This window comes from Strongylocentrotus purpuratus, unplaced genomic scaffold (genome assembly GCF_000002235.5).
Source record: "Strongylocentrotus purpuratus isolate Spur 01 unplaced genomic scaffold, Spur_5.0 spur5_contig_853, whole genome shotgun sequence".
Classification (NCBI taxonomy): domain Eukaryota; kingdom Metazoa; phylum Echinodermata; class Echinoidea; order Camarodonta; family Strongylocentrotidae; genus Strongylocentrotus; species Strongylocentrotus purpuratus.
In genome coordinates, this window is record NW_022145561.1 from 101501 (window position 1) to 117368 (window position 15868).

Genomic DNA, 15868 nt, shown 5'->3' on the forward strand with positions numbered 1-15868 from the left:
TGGGGTTAATTATACATTCGTTGCTGATTTCCCATTTGCTTTAAATGTGCTGAAACTCACATGAAATATAGATTATTATATACTTCATCGAATACGGGGTGCAAAATTTCTAGCAGCCGACATTAACAAGGTCTTATTTGAGCGCATATTAACCAATGTCCAGAACAAACCTAAACGTTTGGCACATACAGGGTGTATAACGTCTAGTAAAGGGGTAGGGGTTAAAACATTCGTTGCTGATTTCCCATTTGCTTTAAATGTGCTTAAACTTACATGAAATGTAGATTATTATATACCTCACCCAATACGGGGTGCAAAAATTCTAGCAGCTGAAAATAAAAAAGGTCTTATTTGAGCGCGTATCAACCAATGTCCAAAACAAACCTAAACCTTTGGCGCATATAACGTCTAGAGTATATAAAAGGGGATGGGGGTTAATACATTCGTTGCTGATTTCCCATTTGCTTTAAATGTGCTGAAACTCACATGAAATGTAGATTATTATATACCTCACCCAATACGGGGTGCAAAAATTCTAGCAGCTGAAAATAAAAAAGGTCTTAATTGAGCGCTTATTAACCAATGTCCAAAACAAACCTAAACCTTTGGCGCATATAACGTCTAGAGTATATAAAAGGGGATGGGGGTTAATACATTCGTTGCTGATTTCCCATTTGCTTTAAATGTGCTGAAACTCACATGAAATGTAGATTATTATATACCTCATCGAAAACGGGGTGCAAAAATTCTAGCAGCTGACATTAAAACGGTCTTATTTGAGCGCATATCAACCAATGTCCAGAACAAACCTAAACGTATAGCGCAAAAAACGTCTAGAGTATTTAGAAGGGGTGGGGGTTAATATATTCGTTGCTAATTTTCCATATGCTTTAAATGTGCTGAAACTCACATAAAATATAGATTATTATATACCTCATCAAATACGTGGTGCCAAAACTCTAGCAGCTTACATTAAAAAGGTCTTATTTAAGCGCATATCAACCAACGTCTAGAACAAACGTAAACGTTTGGCGCAATTAACGTCAAGAGTATAAAGAAGGGGGTGGGGTTAATAAATTTGTTGCTAATTCCCACTTGCGTTAAATGTGCTGAAAATCACACGAAAAGTAGATTATTATATACCTCACCCAATACGGGGTGCAAAAATTCTAGCAGCTGAAAATAAAAAGGTCTTATTTGAGCGCATATCAACCAATGTCCAAATCAAACCTTAACCTTTGGCGCATATAAAGTCTAGAGTAATTAAAAGGGTATGGGGGGTATTACATTCGTTGCTGATTTCCCATTTGCTTGAAATGTGCTGAAACTCACATGAAATGTGGATTATCATATACCTCACCCAATACGGGGTGCAAAATTTCTAGCAGCTGACAATAAAAAGGTCTTATTTGAAGGCATATCAACCATTGTCCAGAACAAACCTAAACGTTTGGCGCATATAACGTCTAGAGTATATAAAAGGGGTTGGGGTTAATTATACATTCGTTGCTGATTTCCCATTTGCTTTAAATGTGCTGAAACTCACATGAAATGTAGATTATTATATACTTCATCGAATACGGGGTGCAAAATTTCTAGCAGCCGACATTAACAAGGTCTTATTTGAGCGCATATTAACCAATGTCCAGAACAAACCTAAACGTTTGGCACATACAGGGTGTATAACGTCTAGTAAAGGGGTAGGGGTTAAAACATTCGTTGCTGATTTCCCATTTGCTTTAAATGTGCTGAAAGTCACATGAAATGTAGAATATTATATACCTCATCGAATACGGGGTGCAAAAAGTCTAGCAGCCGACATTAAAAAGGTCTTATTTGAGCACATATCAACCAATGTCCAGAACAAACTTAAACTGTTGGTGCATATAACGTCTAGAGTATTGAGAAGGGGGTGGGGGTTAATACATTTGTTGCTAATTTCCCATTTGCTTTAAATGTGCTGAAATTCACATGAAATGTCGATTATTATATACCTCATCGAATACGTGGTGTAAAAATTCTGGCAACCGAACTTAGAAAGGTCTTATTTGAGGGCATATCAACCAATGTGGCAGAACAAACTTAAATGTATAGCGCATAACATGTAGAGTATATCGGTGAGGGGGTTTCGGGCTTTAATTCAGTCGCCGCTATTTCCCATTTGACTTAATTTTGCTGAAAATCTCATGAAATGTAGATTATTATATACCTCACCCAATACTGGGTGCCAAAATTCTAGCAGCTGACAATAAAAAGGTCTTATTTGAAGGCATATCAACCAATGACCAGAACAAACCTAAACGTTTGGCGCATATAACGTCTAGAGTATATAAAAGGGGTTGGGGTTAATTATACATTCGTTGCTGATTTCCCATTTGCTTTAAATGTGCTGAAAATCACATGATATGTAGATTATTATACCTCATCGAATAAGGGGTGGAAAATATCTAGCAGCCGACATTAACAAGGTCTTATTTGAGCGCATATTAACCAATGTCCAGAACAAACCTAAACGTTTGGCGCATACAGGGTGTATAACGTCTAGTAAATGGGTGGGGGTTAATACATTCGTTGCTGATTTCCCATTTGCTTTAAATGTGCTGAAACTCACATGAAATGTAGATTATTATATACCTCATCGAAAACAGGGTGCAAAAATTCTAGCAACCGACATTAAAAAGGTCTTATTTGAGCGCTTATTAACCAATGTCCAGAACAAACTTAAACTTTTGGTGCATATAACGTCCAGAGTATTAAGAAGTGGGTGGGGGTTAATACATTTGTTGCTAATTTCCCATTTGCTTTAAATGTGCTTAAACTTACATGAAATGTAGATTATTATATACCTTATCGAATACGGGGTGCAAAAATTCTAGCAGCCGACTTTAAAAAGGTCTTATTTGAGCGCATGTCAACCAATGTGGCAGAACAAACCTAAACGTACAGCGCATAAAATGTAGAGTATATCGGTGAAGGGGGTTTCGGGCTTTAATACAGTCCCCACTATTTTCCATTTGCTTAATTTTGCTGAAAATCACATGAAATGTAGATTATTATATACCTCACCCAATACGGGGTGCAAAAATTCTAGCAGCTGAAAATAAAAAGGTCTTATTTGAGCGCATATCAACCAGTGTCCAAAACAAACCTAAACCTTTGGCGCATATAACGTCTAGAGTATATAAAAGGGGATGGGGGTAATACATTCGTTGCTGATTTCCCATTTGCTTTAAATGTGCTGAAACTCACATTAAATGTAGATTATTATATACCTCACCCAATACGGGGTGCAAAATTTCTAGCAGCTGACAATAAAAAGGTCTTATTTGAAGGCATATCAACCATTGTCCAGAACAAATCTAAACGTTTGGCGCATATAACGTCTAGAGTATATAAAAGGGGTTGGGGTTAATTATACATTCGTTGCTGATTTCCCATTTGCTTTAAATGTGCTGAAACTCACATGAAATGTAGATTATTATATACTTCATCGAATACGGGGTGCAAAATATCTAGCAGCCGACATTAACAAGGTCTTATTTGAGCGCATATTAACCAATGTCCAGAACAAACCTAAACGTTTGGCGCATACAGGGTGTATAACGTCTAGTAAAGGGGTGGGGGTTAATACATTCGTTGCTGATTTCCCATTTGCTTTAAATGTGCTGAAACTCACATGAACTGTAGATTATTATATACCTCATCGAAAACGGGGTGCAAAAATTCTAGCAGCCGACATTAAAAAGGTCTTATTTGAGCGCTTATCAACCAATGTCCAGAACAAACTTAAACTTTTGGTGCATATAACGTCCAGAGTATTAAGAAGGGGGTGGAGGTTAATACATTTGTTGCTAATTTCCCATTTGCTTTAAATGTGCTTAAACTTACATGAAATGTAGATTATTATATACCTCATCGAATACGGGGTGCAAAAATTCTAGCAGCCGACTTTAAAAAGGTCTTATTTGAGCGCATATCAACCAATGTGGCAGAACAAACCTAAACGTATAGCGCATAAATACAGTCGCCACTATTTTCCATTTGCCTTAATTTTGCTGAAAATCACATGAAATGTAGATTATTATATACCTCACCCAATACGGGGTGCAAAAATTCTAGCAGCTGCCAATAAAAAGGTCTTATTTGAGCGCATATCAACCAATGTCCAGAACAAACCTAAACCTTTGGCGCATATAACGTCTAGAGTATATAAAAGGGGATGGGGGTTAATACATTCGTTGCTGATTTCCCATTTGCTTTAAATGTGCTGAAACTCACATGAAATGTAGATTATTATATACCTCATCGAAAACGGGGTGCAAAAATTCTAGCAGCTGACATTAAAACGGTCTTATTTGAGCGCATATCAACCAATGTCCAGAACAAACCTAAACGTATAGCGCAAAAAATGTCTAGAGTATTTAGAAGGGGTGGGGGTATATATATTCGTTGCTAATTTTCCATATGCTTTAAATGTGCTGAAACTCACATAAAATATAGATTATTATATACCTCATTGAATACGTGGTGCCAAAATTCTAGCAGCTTACATTAAAAAGGTCTTATTTAAGCGCATATCAACCAACGTCTAGAACAAACGTAAACGTTTGGCGCAATTAACGTCTAGAGTATAAAGAAGGGGGTGGGGTTAATAGAGAGAGAGAGAGAGAGAGAGAGAGAGACAAAGAAAAAAGAAGAACATGAAACTTAAATTTACGCTTACAGATGACATTTCCGATGAGTTGGCTCGACATGTGCTAAAGAAGTCTGCGGACGAAAGTACAACAATACGAAAACAACAGTTCCATAAAATTGTCTTTAACAGAGAAAGAGAGGTTATTTCTAAAATTAATTGAAAGGGGCTATGTGAATTTCAAGGAGGAAATTACAATTTATATTGCTTGTGACAACTATTTCCTAATTTAAAAAAAAAATTCAAGAACTTCATTGGGCTCCGCCCCCAAGAATCCTGGCAAAGGCTCTCCCCCTGTACCCCATCCAAAAAGACCGAAGTGGTTCCCAAGACAACTTTTTGTTGTATCAAATTGGAGAGAGTGTGAGTTTTATGTAGTTAAAGCTTTTAACAACCACTCCCGTGGACCTTTTATTATTTACAAAATTTCTTGCTGTCTGCTGCTTGAGATCACTGGAGTGAAGAAAGGTTAATATTAATAATATTAGGCATTTCTATAGCACTGTCTATCTAGAAATGCTATTCCGAGGCGCATGTATTATTACCCCGGCTTCAGCCTAGCTGCCATTACAATGTATAGCAAGAATCCCTATTTAGAGAAGGATAAATCCTTTTTATGCAGATGGATTCTTCTACCATTCTCGACCAGAATTGTGTTTCAAACTCAATGATGTGGGCATCATCCCATTGAATGTTGTGTCCAGTATTATAAAGGGCGTTTGTGCTACTTGCTGCTTTATCTGAGGGCTTTTTGTGCTCGTTAAAAAGAGCACACAATAGGGGCAGTGCAATTTGAATATCACGGGATGGAGTAGAGTTTATTTCTTAAAAGGGCTATTTGACTTACAAGAATGATAAAACCTCTAATGCATCCCATGAAAGTTGAAATTTAAAATGCACATCCCCATTGCGAGCTCCTTTCAAAGCGCACTAAAAACCCTCAGATTGAACATTCCATCTTATAAAATTGTCTTAAAGAGAGAAAGAGAGGTTATTTCTAAAATTACAACAGCCCTTTCATTTCAATTTTTAGAAACAACCTCTCTTTCTTTCTTAAAAAAAATTTCTCTCTTGAAAGTCGAATAAACTCAAGAGCAGCCTGGGCCCCCGACAGGGGCTATGCCAGCCCATCAAGCTCTGCCATTTTGTACGGATCCATTAGAAAACGTATATATAAACGTCATAGCAATTCATCCAAACACAAAATCCATGTAAGAGGATTTTGAAAGTTGTAAGAAATTTTCTTCTAATTCCAATACTATCCAATTCCAGCACTGACTGCTCTGTTTTTTAAAACATTGTAACAAGTCTCCTTGGGTCAGATATAAACCATAAACAAGCCTCATTTATCTTCAGTATTTCAAACTGAGAAATGCACCTGTTTAAATTATTTATTTAAAAGAGGGGAAGAAAAAAAAAGAAGGAAGAAAAGATAAAGCTATTTTTAGTAAATATTCTTAGATTAAAGGCCCACTGCACTACTTGAAGCTACTTGCGCCCTCTATATAACAAACAATGCCTAATCGGTGACCATTGGTCCCCCATGATCCTCTTCTTCTTATGTTAACTGAGAGCTGAGTTGATGAGATAACCACCTGTCCAGTGACCTTGCAGGGCAGTATAATCCCTCCTGTAAACTACGGCAGATAAGCTTTAAATACTAAAGTTTGATGGTTTAAAAATGGACATATAGCATAAATTTGGGACCAGATTTTAGTTTGATTTGATGATTTCATGTGATACATGTACATACCTAATATTAAAGAAAATCCTAACATATGAAACCACAATAGATTGCTTATTATTTCTTTTGTTCCTGTTGCCATTACTCGACCCTACCTCTTGGGCAATTCTCTCAAATGTATCTCATTCACCATTGTACATAATTTAAAAATGTGAAGTTTCATGATGTGATCATTGAGTGATTGAAGTTATAACAATAAGAACCAATAGGCAATAGGCATATTAGGAAATTTTCATTTTTGTAGTATAAAAAAGGTGAATACACTAAGTCAGGCCTGATAAAAACCTGATTCAAATCGGTTTCCTGATTTTTTATATTTTTTCCTGATTTTTTTTTTTGTTCTTCCCGATTTCCCCCTTTTTTTCTTTTTTCTTCCCTATTATTTCCCATTTTTTTTTTACTCAATAGGGGTAAATGTTGTTAGATGCCATTTTTTTTCCTCAAATCCTTTTTTTTCCTCAAATCCTTTTTTTTTTTTTTTTTTACTCAAGGGGAGCATGGTTGAGGGGAACCCCCCCCCCTTTTTTTTTAGTGCTCACCATCACCCCTGTACACTGTACATGTACATGTACATGTATGTCGTATAAGATCACCCTTTAAATCTTTCCAGCATATGACTTTCTTGGTTCCGATTCCACTTGTCCAGCTACATCAAGGTAGGGGAGATGACTTTACCTCTCTACATCTAATTTCCATTTCTTTTTGTTATTGTAGGGTGCCAAGAGGCTAATGAAGAATGAATTGAAGTATGTGCCTTTCTTTGGCTGGTCTTTCTACCTCACCGAGCAGCTTTTTGTCAACAGAGATTACACAAGGGACAAATCATCTCTTGTGAAACATTTTGAGAACATCACCACATTCCACTATCCTTGTGTGGTAAGTATGTCTGTCAGAATCCTGCACAACCAGACACTTATAATGCAACATGAAACTTTAATGAACTCTTAAAGCCCCACTGCACTAGTTTGGCCAGGAGGGATTAGACCTCCCTGCACGGTCACTGACAGGTGGTTATCTCATCAAATCAGCTTTCAACTAACATAAGAAAAAGAGGATTATGGGGGACAAATGGTCACTGATTAAGCATTGTTCGCTATATAGAGGGCGCCAGTACATGTATCTATAAGTAGTGCAGACAATTTTGTGTTGAGAAACTTCTGTTAACTGCCAAGTTTCATTGTTGTGTCAGTTGGAATATTTTGCGCCATAAAACTTTTGCGAATCGGAATCCCTGGTGAAATTCACGAAAAGTTCATGCACGTGAAAGTTCCTGGGTTTACAGTAATGTCTGTTACCAGCCAGAAGGGCATTAGTTCAGCTACTATTACATCATTATCATTTATTTAAGTCAGCACTTCCCTCACTATTTATATATTCATTCATACCAGTAAAAACCAAACTCCCAAATTGAAAAAAAAATCATTTCAATTTCAATATGGAGCATACATTTGCAGGTACTTGTGCATGTTGTTCAAATATCTAACTCAGTGTAATAAACGCATTTCTGTTCTTTAAATCTCTGTTTACATATATTCTATTGTTAGTATGAGATTCCCTTTTGTATTTTATAAAACAAAAGAAGGAAAATTTCAGTCAGAGAGAGAGCTCTTACTACCTAAACATTTAAATTTTCAGAAATATTTCACACAACTGAAATTGCTTTCCCTCTCTATTATTCAGTCCCTATCTCTAGATTTACTTTCAGCCATATCCCCCCAAATTTTGAATAGGACCTTTAAATCTAATTCTTTACAAAATCCATATGTTTACCAATGGTTGTGAACCTTGATAAATGTCTTACATCTTGCTCAGTGAGTTAAACCTACACTGTATGATACTACTTTCCAAACTAAGTAAATGTACATGTGAAAGTCATTCTCACAAATACATGTATTATCTTAATAAGGTGATATTGTGAAGGGGTTAAAGGTCATCTTGCTCAGTGAGTTTAACAATTGATACTACATTCCAAACTAAGTATGTGAAAGTCATTTTCACAAATACATGTATTATCTAAATGAGGTGATATTGTGAAGAGGTTAAAGGTCACCTTAATAAACTCCTTCCATCTTGCTCAGTGAGTTTAACCTTTGATACTACATTCCAAACTTAGTATGTGAAAGTCATTCTCACAAATACTTTACATCTGAATGAGGTGATATGGGCCACATGACTTGAAAGTTGTGCAAATAGATTAAGGAAATAGGATAACGCTTTATTATTTAGCATTGACCTGATATTAGATGAAAAAAATGCAATTGTAATGAAATAGGAAGCTTTACAAGGTTCTGGACAGAAGTTTTATTTATGACCCTATGGCTACTGCCTTTTAAGGTTGAATTGAGAAATCAATTACTTGGGCATGTCCACATGACACTAAATGGAAAGAAAGAAATAAAAGGGTTGTAAATTATGTCTCTGTAAAAGAACAGAAAAAAGATTAAAATAATTTGTTGGCTTAAATGTTAGAAACTCAATACATATTCATATATTTTTTTGCGATTTGAAACATGAGATATATGCCAAAATGTTACATATAATGTTTGTGAGCACTAATAATGATAATAATAGTATACATTTATAAAGCACAGAATCTATGCAGTTGTATATTGTACTGTGCTACAAGAGCTATTGATGTGCTTATATCTACAACCTAAAGTTAAATGAAAAGATGTGCTATTAGTTTTGATCTAAAAATACTTAATGATGGTGATTTTTAAAATTCTAACAGTAAGTTATTCCAAGTTGTTGGCTAACGCATGCAAATGCTGATGTATGACATTAATGCAATGATTATATTGTCTATTTGGAGTGAGAAGGGTGTAATAAATGTATAAATTATATATAAACATATTACTTGTCTGGCTTCAATATCAATACACAATATCATGGATTAAAGTAAGGCATCCATGTAGTTTGGAAATACTCCATGTCTTTGTCTCTAGTACTTGCAACAACTGTTAAAGTTCATCTTTTGTACAAACATAAAAGAAATTGCACTTTGATCTTCCTTAATCTCTTATTTTCTTCGCATCCCACTTCTGATACAGATAATCAAATTGTGGTTGAGATTTCCTTTTTTATCTGTAAATGAATAATTAAATGCTCTGAAGTTTGACCCTTTTTTGTCTAGATTATGTTAGGTCAATATTATTAGAACTCAAAAGTTTATGCTTACCGGTAAAGGCAATTTTAGTGAGTGAAGAGAGTAAATTAAAGTGTTAAGTACTGCAAAAAGTCACTGCCTGAACTCTGCCCGGGTGCTTACACTTTCAGACGAGGCATTTTATCTCGTCGTCTCTCTCTACCCAAACTCTTGAGTGATTTTCATGTTTGCTAGGCTGTTCGCCTTGCTGCACAGTTGCTTGTTTGCCACACGTGCATGTTTGCCCAAAACAATAGTCATCAAGTGACAGAAGGATTGCTTCCTGTAAAAATATTGCTTTTAATACAGAATTACTAAATTTCTGGTGTTGATTTGGTTCATGTCTACCCTTTTAAACACCAGGGGAGTGTTTCACAAACACTAAGATCAACTCAACTATGACAGGCCGTTCATGCCACTGGTTGCTCTTACCATTGGTCTCTCAATTAAGATCTTTAGATAATATTTTTTCCTTCAACAATGAACTATAACAAAATGTAAATGATTTGTGACCACGATTGGTACATTCCTTGAGAAACCAATGCCAGCAATTGATGAGAGAATATAGTGGCATGACGGCTTGCAATAATTAAGTTCAACTTAGGTCAAAGTCGATCTTAGTCTTTGTGAAACACTCCCCTGTATTGATTAATCTTAACCAGGAACGGTTAAATAATTTTGAAACATTTGGCATATCTATCCTATGATAACAAATTAATATGGCATACTGAGATTCTTGTGTGGAATATAAAGAGTTCACCTTTAAATCTGCTTGTGATATTGTTTTTATATATTTTCTTTACAAAAAGAGTGAAATCTCCTCTTTTTTATTTTTCAAAGAGTCAAACAGGAGTAACGAGAACCAAGCTTTACCCTTCTCTAAGTTGATCTTTTTTCATGAAGTCCAATGTCATAGTACAAGTCCTTTAGGTAAAGGAGCATTCAGTTACATTCAAACCTCCTTTTAAAAGTGACCACCTGTCTATAAAGACCACATTTTCTGTTTCCCTTGAATAGTGTTTCTCATTGGAATAAATACTATATCAAGAACTTGTACATAGACCACCTGCCTATGAAGACCACTTTTCTTGTGTCCCTTGAGCAGGATTTATATACAGGCTGTACTGTATTAGGATGCAAATCCGTCCTCTCTGACCTCGATGTCACTTTCCTATCAAGGCCTTGTATCAGGTGTTTCTGACATGTCTCTGTCTTCTTTGCTTAGACACTCATATTCTGCGAAGGAACTCGGTACACAGAGGAGAAGTACAAGAAGAGCCAGGCGTTTGCTAAAGAGAAGGGACTCCCAGGCTTAAAACATCACCTCATGCCGCGTACAAAAGGCTTCAATCTCTGTATGCAGACTTACAAAGGAAAAGGTGAGAAAAAGTAGTTGCTTGGTTGTTTAAGAGATAGTTGAGTTCTGTTTCTAGACTGTAATTGCCTTCAAAGTGCATGGTTATTGCTCTTATTCTTATCTATGACATTTATAGTGCCCTTTGAGGACCTAAAATTGCTATGAAGGTAATTTTAGACCCCAAAATGTGTGAAATTTAGCTAATACGATCATACCAATTCAGCTCCACTTTAAAAAAAATACATTGACCGTTAATTAATTAAGTAATTAATAATAACAATACATGGGCTGGCTGGTTGGGCTTAATATGACCAACACGAAAAAAGCCAACAAAAAGCCAACATCTGCCTTGGCCGGTATACAACTTAAAAGGCGCTGTATCCTTTTTTCAACGGCTTTTTCAAATCATCAAATAATTGTGGTGGTACGCAAATATTGGAAACCGTAATATTTATGGATATTTCAGCCATCTCTGAACCAATTTTGATCAAACAAAGATGATTTTGTCATTTAAATGTTCTTTCAAATTTGACACTCAGTTTTTCCTTATCTCACAAAAATTATTTTATGTAGCGCCCTCTGTAACAGAACTCAACTATCCCTTTAACACAGGATGCTAAGCTAGTTGACCAAGCTATGAATGATCAAGTCTCAGATTATTTGTCTGAATTGTTATCTTTTAAAGACCGTCAACACTACTGGGCCAGAAGGGATTAGACCACACAGTGAGGTCACTGACAGGTGGCTATCTCATTAACTCAGCTCTCAACTAACATAAGAAAAAGAGGATCATGGGGACCAACAGGCACTGATTGGGGAAGTTTTCTATATAGACGGAGCAAGTAGCTACAAGTAGGACAGTGGGGCTTTAAATTGCATCCATATTAACATAACTTACAAATTACACAGGACAAGCTGCTTCTAAAACTAACTTACACAATAACAAAAGTAGCTCTTGGATATTGTGCTTTCAAGACACCCTTCTTTTCTGTACTTCTTCCAGTTCCATATATTATAGATGCTACAATAGCTTATAAAGATGGTGCTGTGTCTACACTTTATGACCTGCTCTGTGGAAAGAAGTTCGAATACCACATATATATGAGGTAATTCCATTGTATCTTAACCCTGTATAGCCCGGGGGGGGGGCCTCTTCATTTTCCACGATAATTTTTTAACACAAAAGAATCTTACGCTGAAATTTTATGACTTTTTGAAACAAATTTTTCGAAAATCGGACCTACCGTTACAAAGTCACGTGACCATTTGTCTTTGCATGGTTTTTTTAAAGATAAAACATTGGTTATTTGGTCTTGTTTAGAGCTTAGGCGCCTGTTTTGGGGGTCAAAATAGTTGAATTATAGTTAGAAATAAATGAAATAGCAAAAACAATAAAATACTTACATGTAAGTTTAAATAAACAAAGAAATACATAAGAAATTATCAATAAAATAGTTAATATGAGCAATAACCTGGCTTTTCCAATTTGTTGTTGTTGTATTATTATTCCAAATGGTTTAAAGAATATGTGTAGTGAAAACGAATGTTTAAATATGAAGAATATATGATTTATGGATAAAGTCGATTCGACAACTAATGGTCGTTATTTTTCCACTTAAAGACATTTTCAAGCCCTTTCGTTCTGAGGGAAGTTCTAAATTAACAGTATCTTTCAAATGCCGTTGGAATTTAACCTTTTGATTTTTTGGCCTGCAAATGGGACATAGTACGTTTAAAATGTTATCTCCTAATGAAAAAAATACATAGCGATTTCAAATATTTTTTTCAAAATGGATGTTTATTTAAAAATATCTATTTAATTAATTTCTGCTACGGCATCCTTAGAGATGCCTTGCAGCACCTGGGATGAAAAAGGCTGATACATGTGAGAGATTCGTCCTTCAATATAAATGCTATTGACACACACGCACACCTTTTTCTCCTCTTGATTTCTGATTAATTCTATTTGTCTTCCTTCAGAGCATTACCCCTTGATGAGGTACCGACCGATACAGAAGAAGCAACTGCAGAGTATTGTCATGAACTCTATAGGAAAAAGGTAAGAACAATTGAGGCAAAAAGAACAGGACAAAAATGGACGTGACATTATAGTTCATGAAGAGGGAAAGACAAATTTCATCTTCTTTTGTGTTGAGGAACTTAATTGTTCAAATTTTGAGTTGATCAACATGGCATTGCATACATTGTTTCCATTTGTTTGGGGGGGGGGGGTTGGGTGAGGGTGGGAACATCTGGTATATCTATGTTGTTTTGACAGTTCATATCTTTGATAATATAGATCTCATATATTGCACCATAAGTCCGGCAGCTGCTTTAAACTAGCCATTTTCTATCAATACAAGCTTTTATGAATATTTTCCAATTTGAATAATTTGTTACCAGCTTGTCAGTCTCAATCCAGCCATGCATTTTTTTGTTTTAAATCTCCAAAGGACGAGACATTCCAGTACTTCCTAGACCACAACACCTTTGAGGGATACGATGCGGAGAGGGGGCATAGCTTCTTACCCCCTACACCCACTCCTAAGTATGTGATGTCCTTCTGGTTCTTGGTGTTGGGGGTTCCCCTCATATACTATGCCTTCGTCACGCTCCTGTCAGGCTCAACTCTTCTCATCCTTCTGGTGGTCGGCGCCCTCTATGCAGGTTAGTATTTAGGTTGTAGGGAGGCACGTCTGAGGCATGTCCCATTTGTTAATTGAATTATGTCATGCAATAGTGAACCTTAAAGGGATCCAGTAACTTTGTCTCAGATTCTGAAACAAAATCCTGGATTTAGCTCATGCTGCAATGATAATTATAAACCTTTAGGTCAGTCAGGAACCCCATGACTTTTATGTGCTACATAACCATCCTTTTCCAATCATTTCCACACAGTTTCTTTCACAATGCAATTACATGACCTGAGCCCCTTCTTACAAACAGATTAACAGCAGCTATGTACATAAGAGATAGGGGACTCCAAACTTGCAACCGACTCGGATCAATCGTAATTCTTATAAGACGGGGCCCATAACTCAACTTATCTTTAAACCTGATATCCTCCAATCTGCTGGACTGACAATCTCACAGGAGATAATTGAATGGTGGTGGTGGTTATTTTACCTGACTGCTAAGAAAGCATAAATGCTTCTAAATAAGCAACCAGACGGCCGACGGCTTTAGGTCCTCTCCGAGGGACCTGGTAATGAGGATTAATGCCTTACCAAAGGGCTCTAGCGTATCGCCTTGGTTTCGAACCCGGGTCACCGGATTACGAGACCACTGCTCTACCGACTGAGCTATCGCGCCTCCCCATGATGGGTAGATGGAGATGGTGTGGACAGTGTGGTTGGGAGAGTAGAAAGCCATTGAGTACTACAATGAGTTTCCTGGTGGGCAGCTCAAAACCCTGTAGCGGGTCTTGCAAAACTGTGGAAGCATTTGACCAAGATTAAAAAGTATTTGGCCTCACTTAAGTACAGGATGAAGCTAAGAAGGCTTAGAGAAAGGCCTTTATAAAGGAACAACCATCCCCACTGCATGGGATTAGAATGATATATTACAATGATGATGATGATGATTCTCCATCTCTCTCTCTATCTCTCTCTCTTTCCCTCTCTTCCCCATCCTCTCTTCCAACCCCCTCTCTCTCTTTCTCTCTCTCTCTCTGTCTCTGTCTCTCTCGCCCCCCTCTCTCTCTCTCTCTCTACTCTGTGATCTTTATCTGCTGCAGTGTTCACCTACACCAAGTCCATTATGAATGTCACGGTATCATCCAGAGGTTCTACTTATGGCAGCATCAAGAGCAATGGGAGTCAGGGGGTTAAGAATGGCTCAGTGGATACCAACAGTTCAGAGGTAACGGCAGGGGAGAAGAAGGAGGATTAACCCTTCATCTCCCACAAGAACAGAAATAAAATACACAGGACCAATGAGCAAAATAGAGCTATAATGGAAAACTTGAGAAGAGCTCTGGTAGAAAATAATGACATACATTACAATCATTGGGAGACAAATCCACAAAGAACTCTCATGAACAAAGAAGAATTTTTTAATCGGCCGAGTGACGAGAGCCAGAGGAAACCGATGTATTATAGAACACATGCAACGGCAACAATTGCTCTGTGCTCAATGTCCCACACCAATCAGATTCCTAACTTCTTTAAAATTTAAATGGGCTAAATCAGTAAAGCCAATGTCCCAACACATAAAATGACTAGCATGCCATTTTTTGAAAAATGAATGACTCGGTAGGGCCTTTTTTTGTGTAGACGATGTATGATAATACTAATGAACTGATAACAAATGTTGGATTGCCCTTTAGAGTTGCCTATTTCTATGTGTGTTACGCCACAATTCACTGACATGGGTTTGTTTGAATTACCATAGTATGTGTGTAGATGTCCCCCAGGCATGGGACACTCAAACTACTCTAGATTGCCTTCAAGTTTGGTGTTTAATAGGGAATTTTATAATGATGAGCTTTTACCTATGGTTTACTGTTTGGGTGCACTAACTGATACTAATTGAACCCAGTAGCTCAGGCTATGGTTCTATTGATTGTTTACTATAATCAAACTGTATTCAACAGGTTTATAAATATTATTTATTATTAAATATATTATCAAGGTCTTTCCATATTTTTCTGTTGTAATTAAGTGTGAAAATTAATAATAATGTATAGTACTTTTTTTAAAACTTAATGATCGAGTTTTGATCTTTGTACTAATCTTAAAAAATATGTTTGAAAATAATATTTATCCACTTGTAACAAAATGTTTTTAACCATTATTATGTCACCAAGTTTACACAATTTTATCAAGATTTATAGAGAGGGAGGCAAGTTTTGAATTCTTTTTTTTATTTGTTCATTTTGTGCAACATAATCCTATGCATACCCACTTATTGCTGTGTGTTGAGAAGCAG

General features: G+C 36.4%; 1 protein-coding gene across 1 annotated transcript; it reads left to right on the plus strand.

Annotated features, from left to right (window-relative positions):
* Window positions 1–7156: 7156 nt before the first annotated feature.
* On the plus strand, window positions 7157–15542 carry LOC764420 (1-acyl-sn-glycerol-3-phosphate acyltransferase gamma). The gene is made up of 6 exons (XM_030995517.1): window positions 7157–7313; window positions 10808–10961; window positions 11943–12045; window positions 12920–12998; window positions 13393–13606; window positions 14676–15542. Exons 1-6 carry the CDS (start codon window positions 7167–7169, stop codon window positions 14828–14830), a joined length of 852 nt encoding a protein of 283 aa, XP_030851377.1. The 5' UTR covers window positions 7157–7166; the 3' UTR covers window positions 14831–15542.
* Window positions 15543–15868: the final 326 nt, after the last annotated feature.

Bases quoted from the DNA above. Each gene is read 5' to 3' on its own strand.
- LOC764420 (XM_030995517.1), top strand. From the start codon at position 7,167: ATGAAGAATGAATTGAAGTATGTGCCTTTCTTTGGCTGGTCTTTCTAC. The intron at 10,962-11,942 runs GTGAGAAAAAGT...TACTTCTTCCAG, and splicing joins GCAGACTTACAAAGGAAAAG to TTCCATATATTATAGATGCT. The intron at 12,046-12,919 runs GTAATTCCATTG...GTCTTCCTTCAG, and splicing joins GAATACCACATATATATGAG to AGCATTACCCCTTGATGAGG.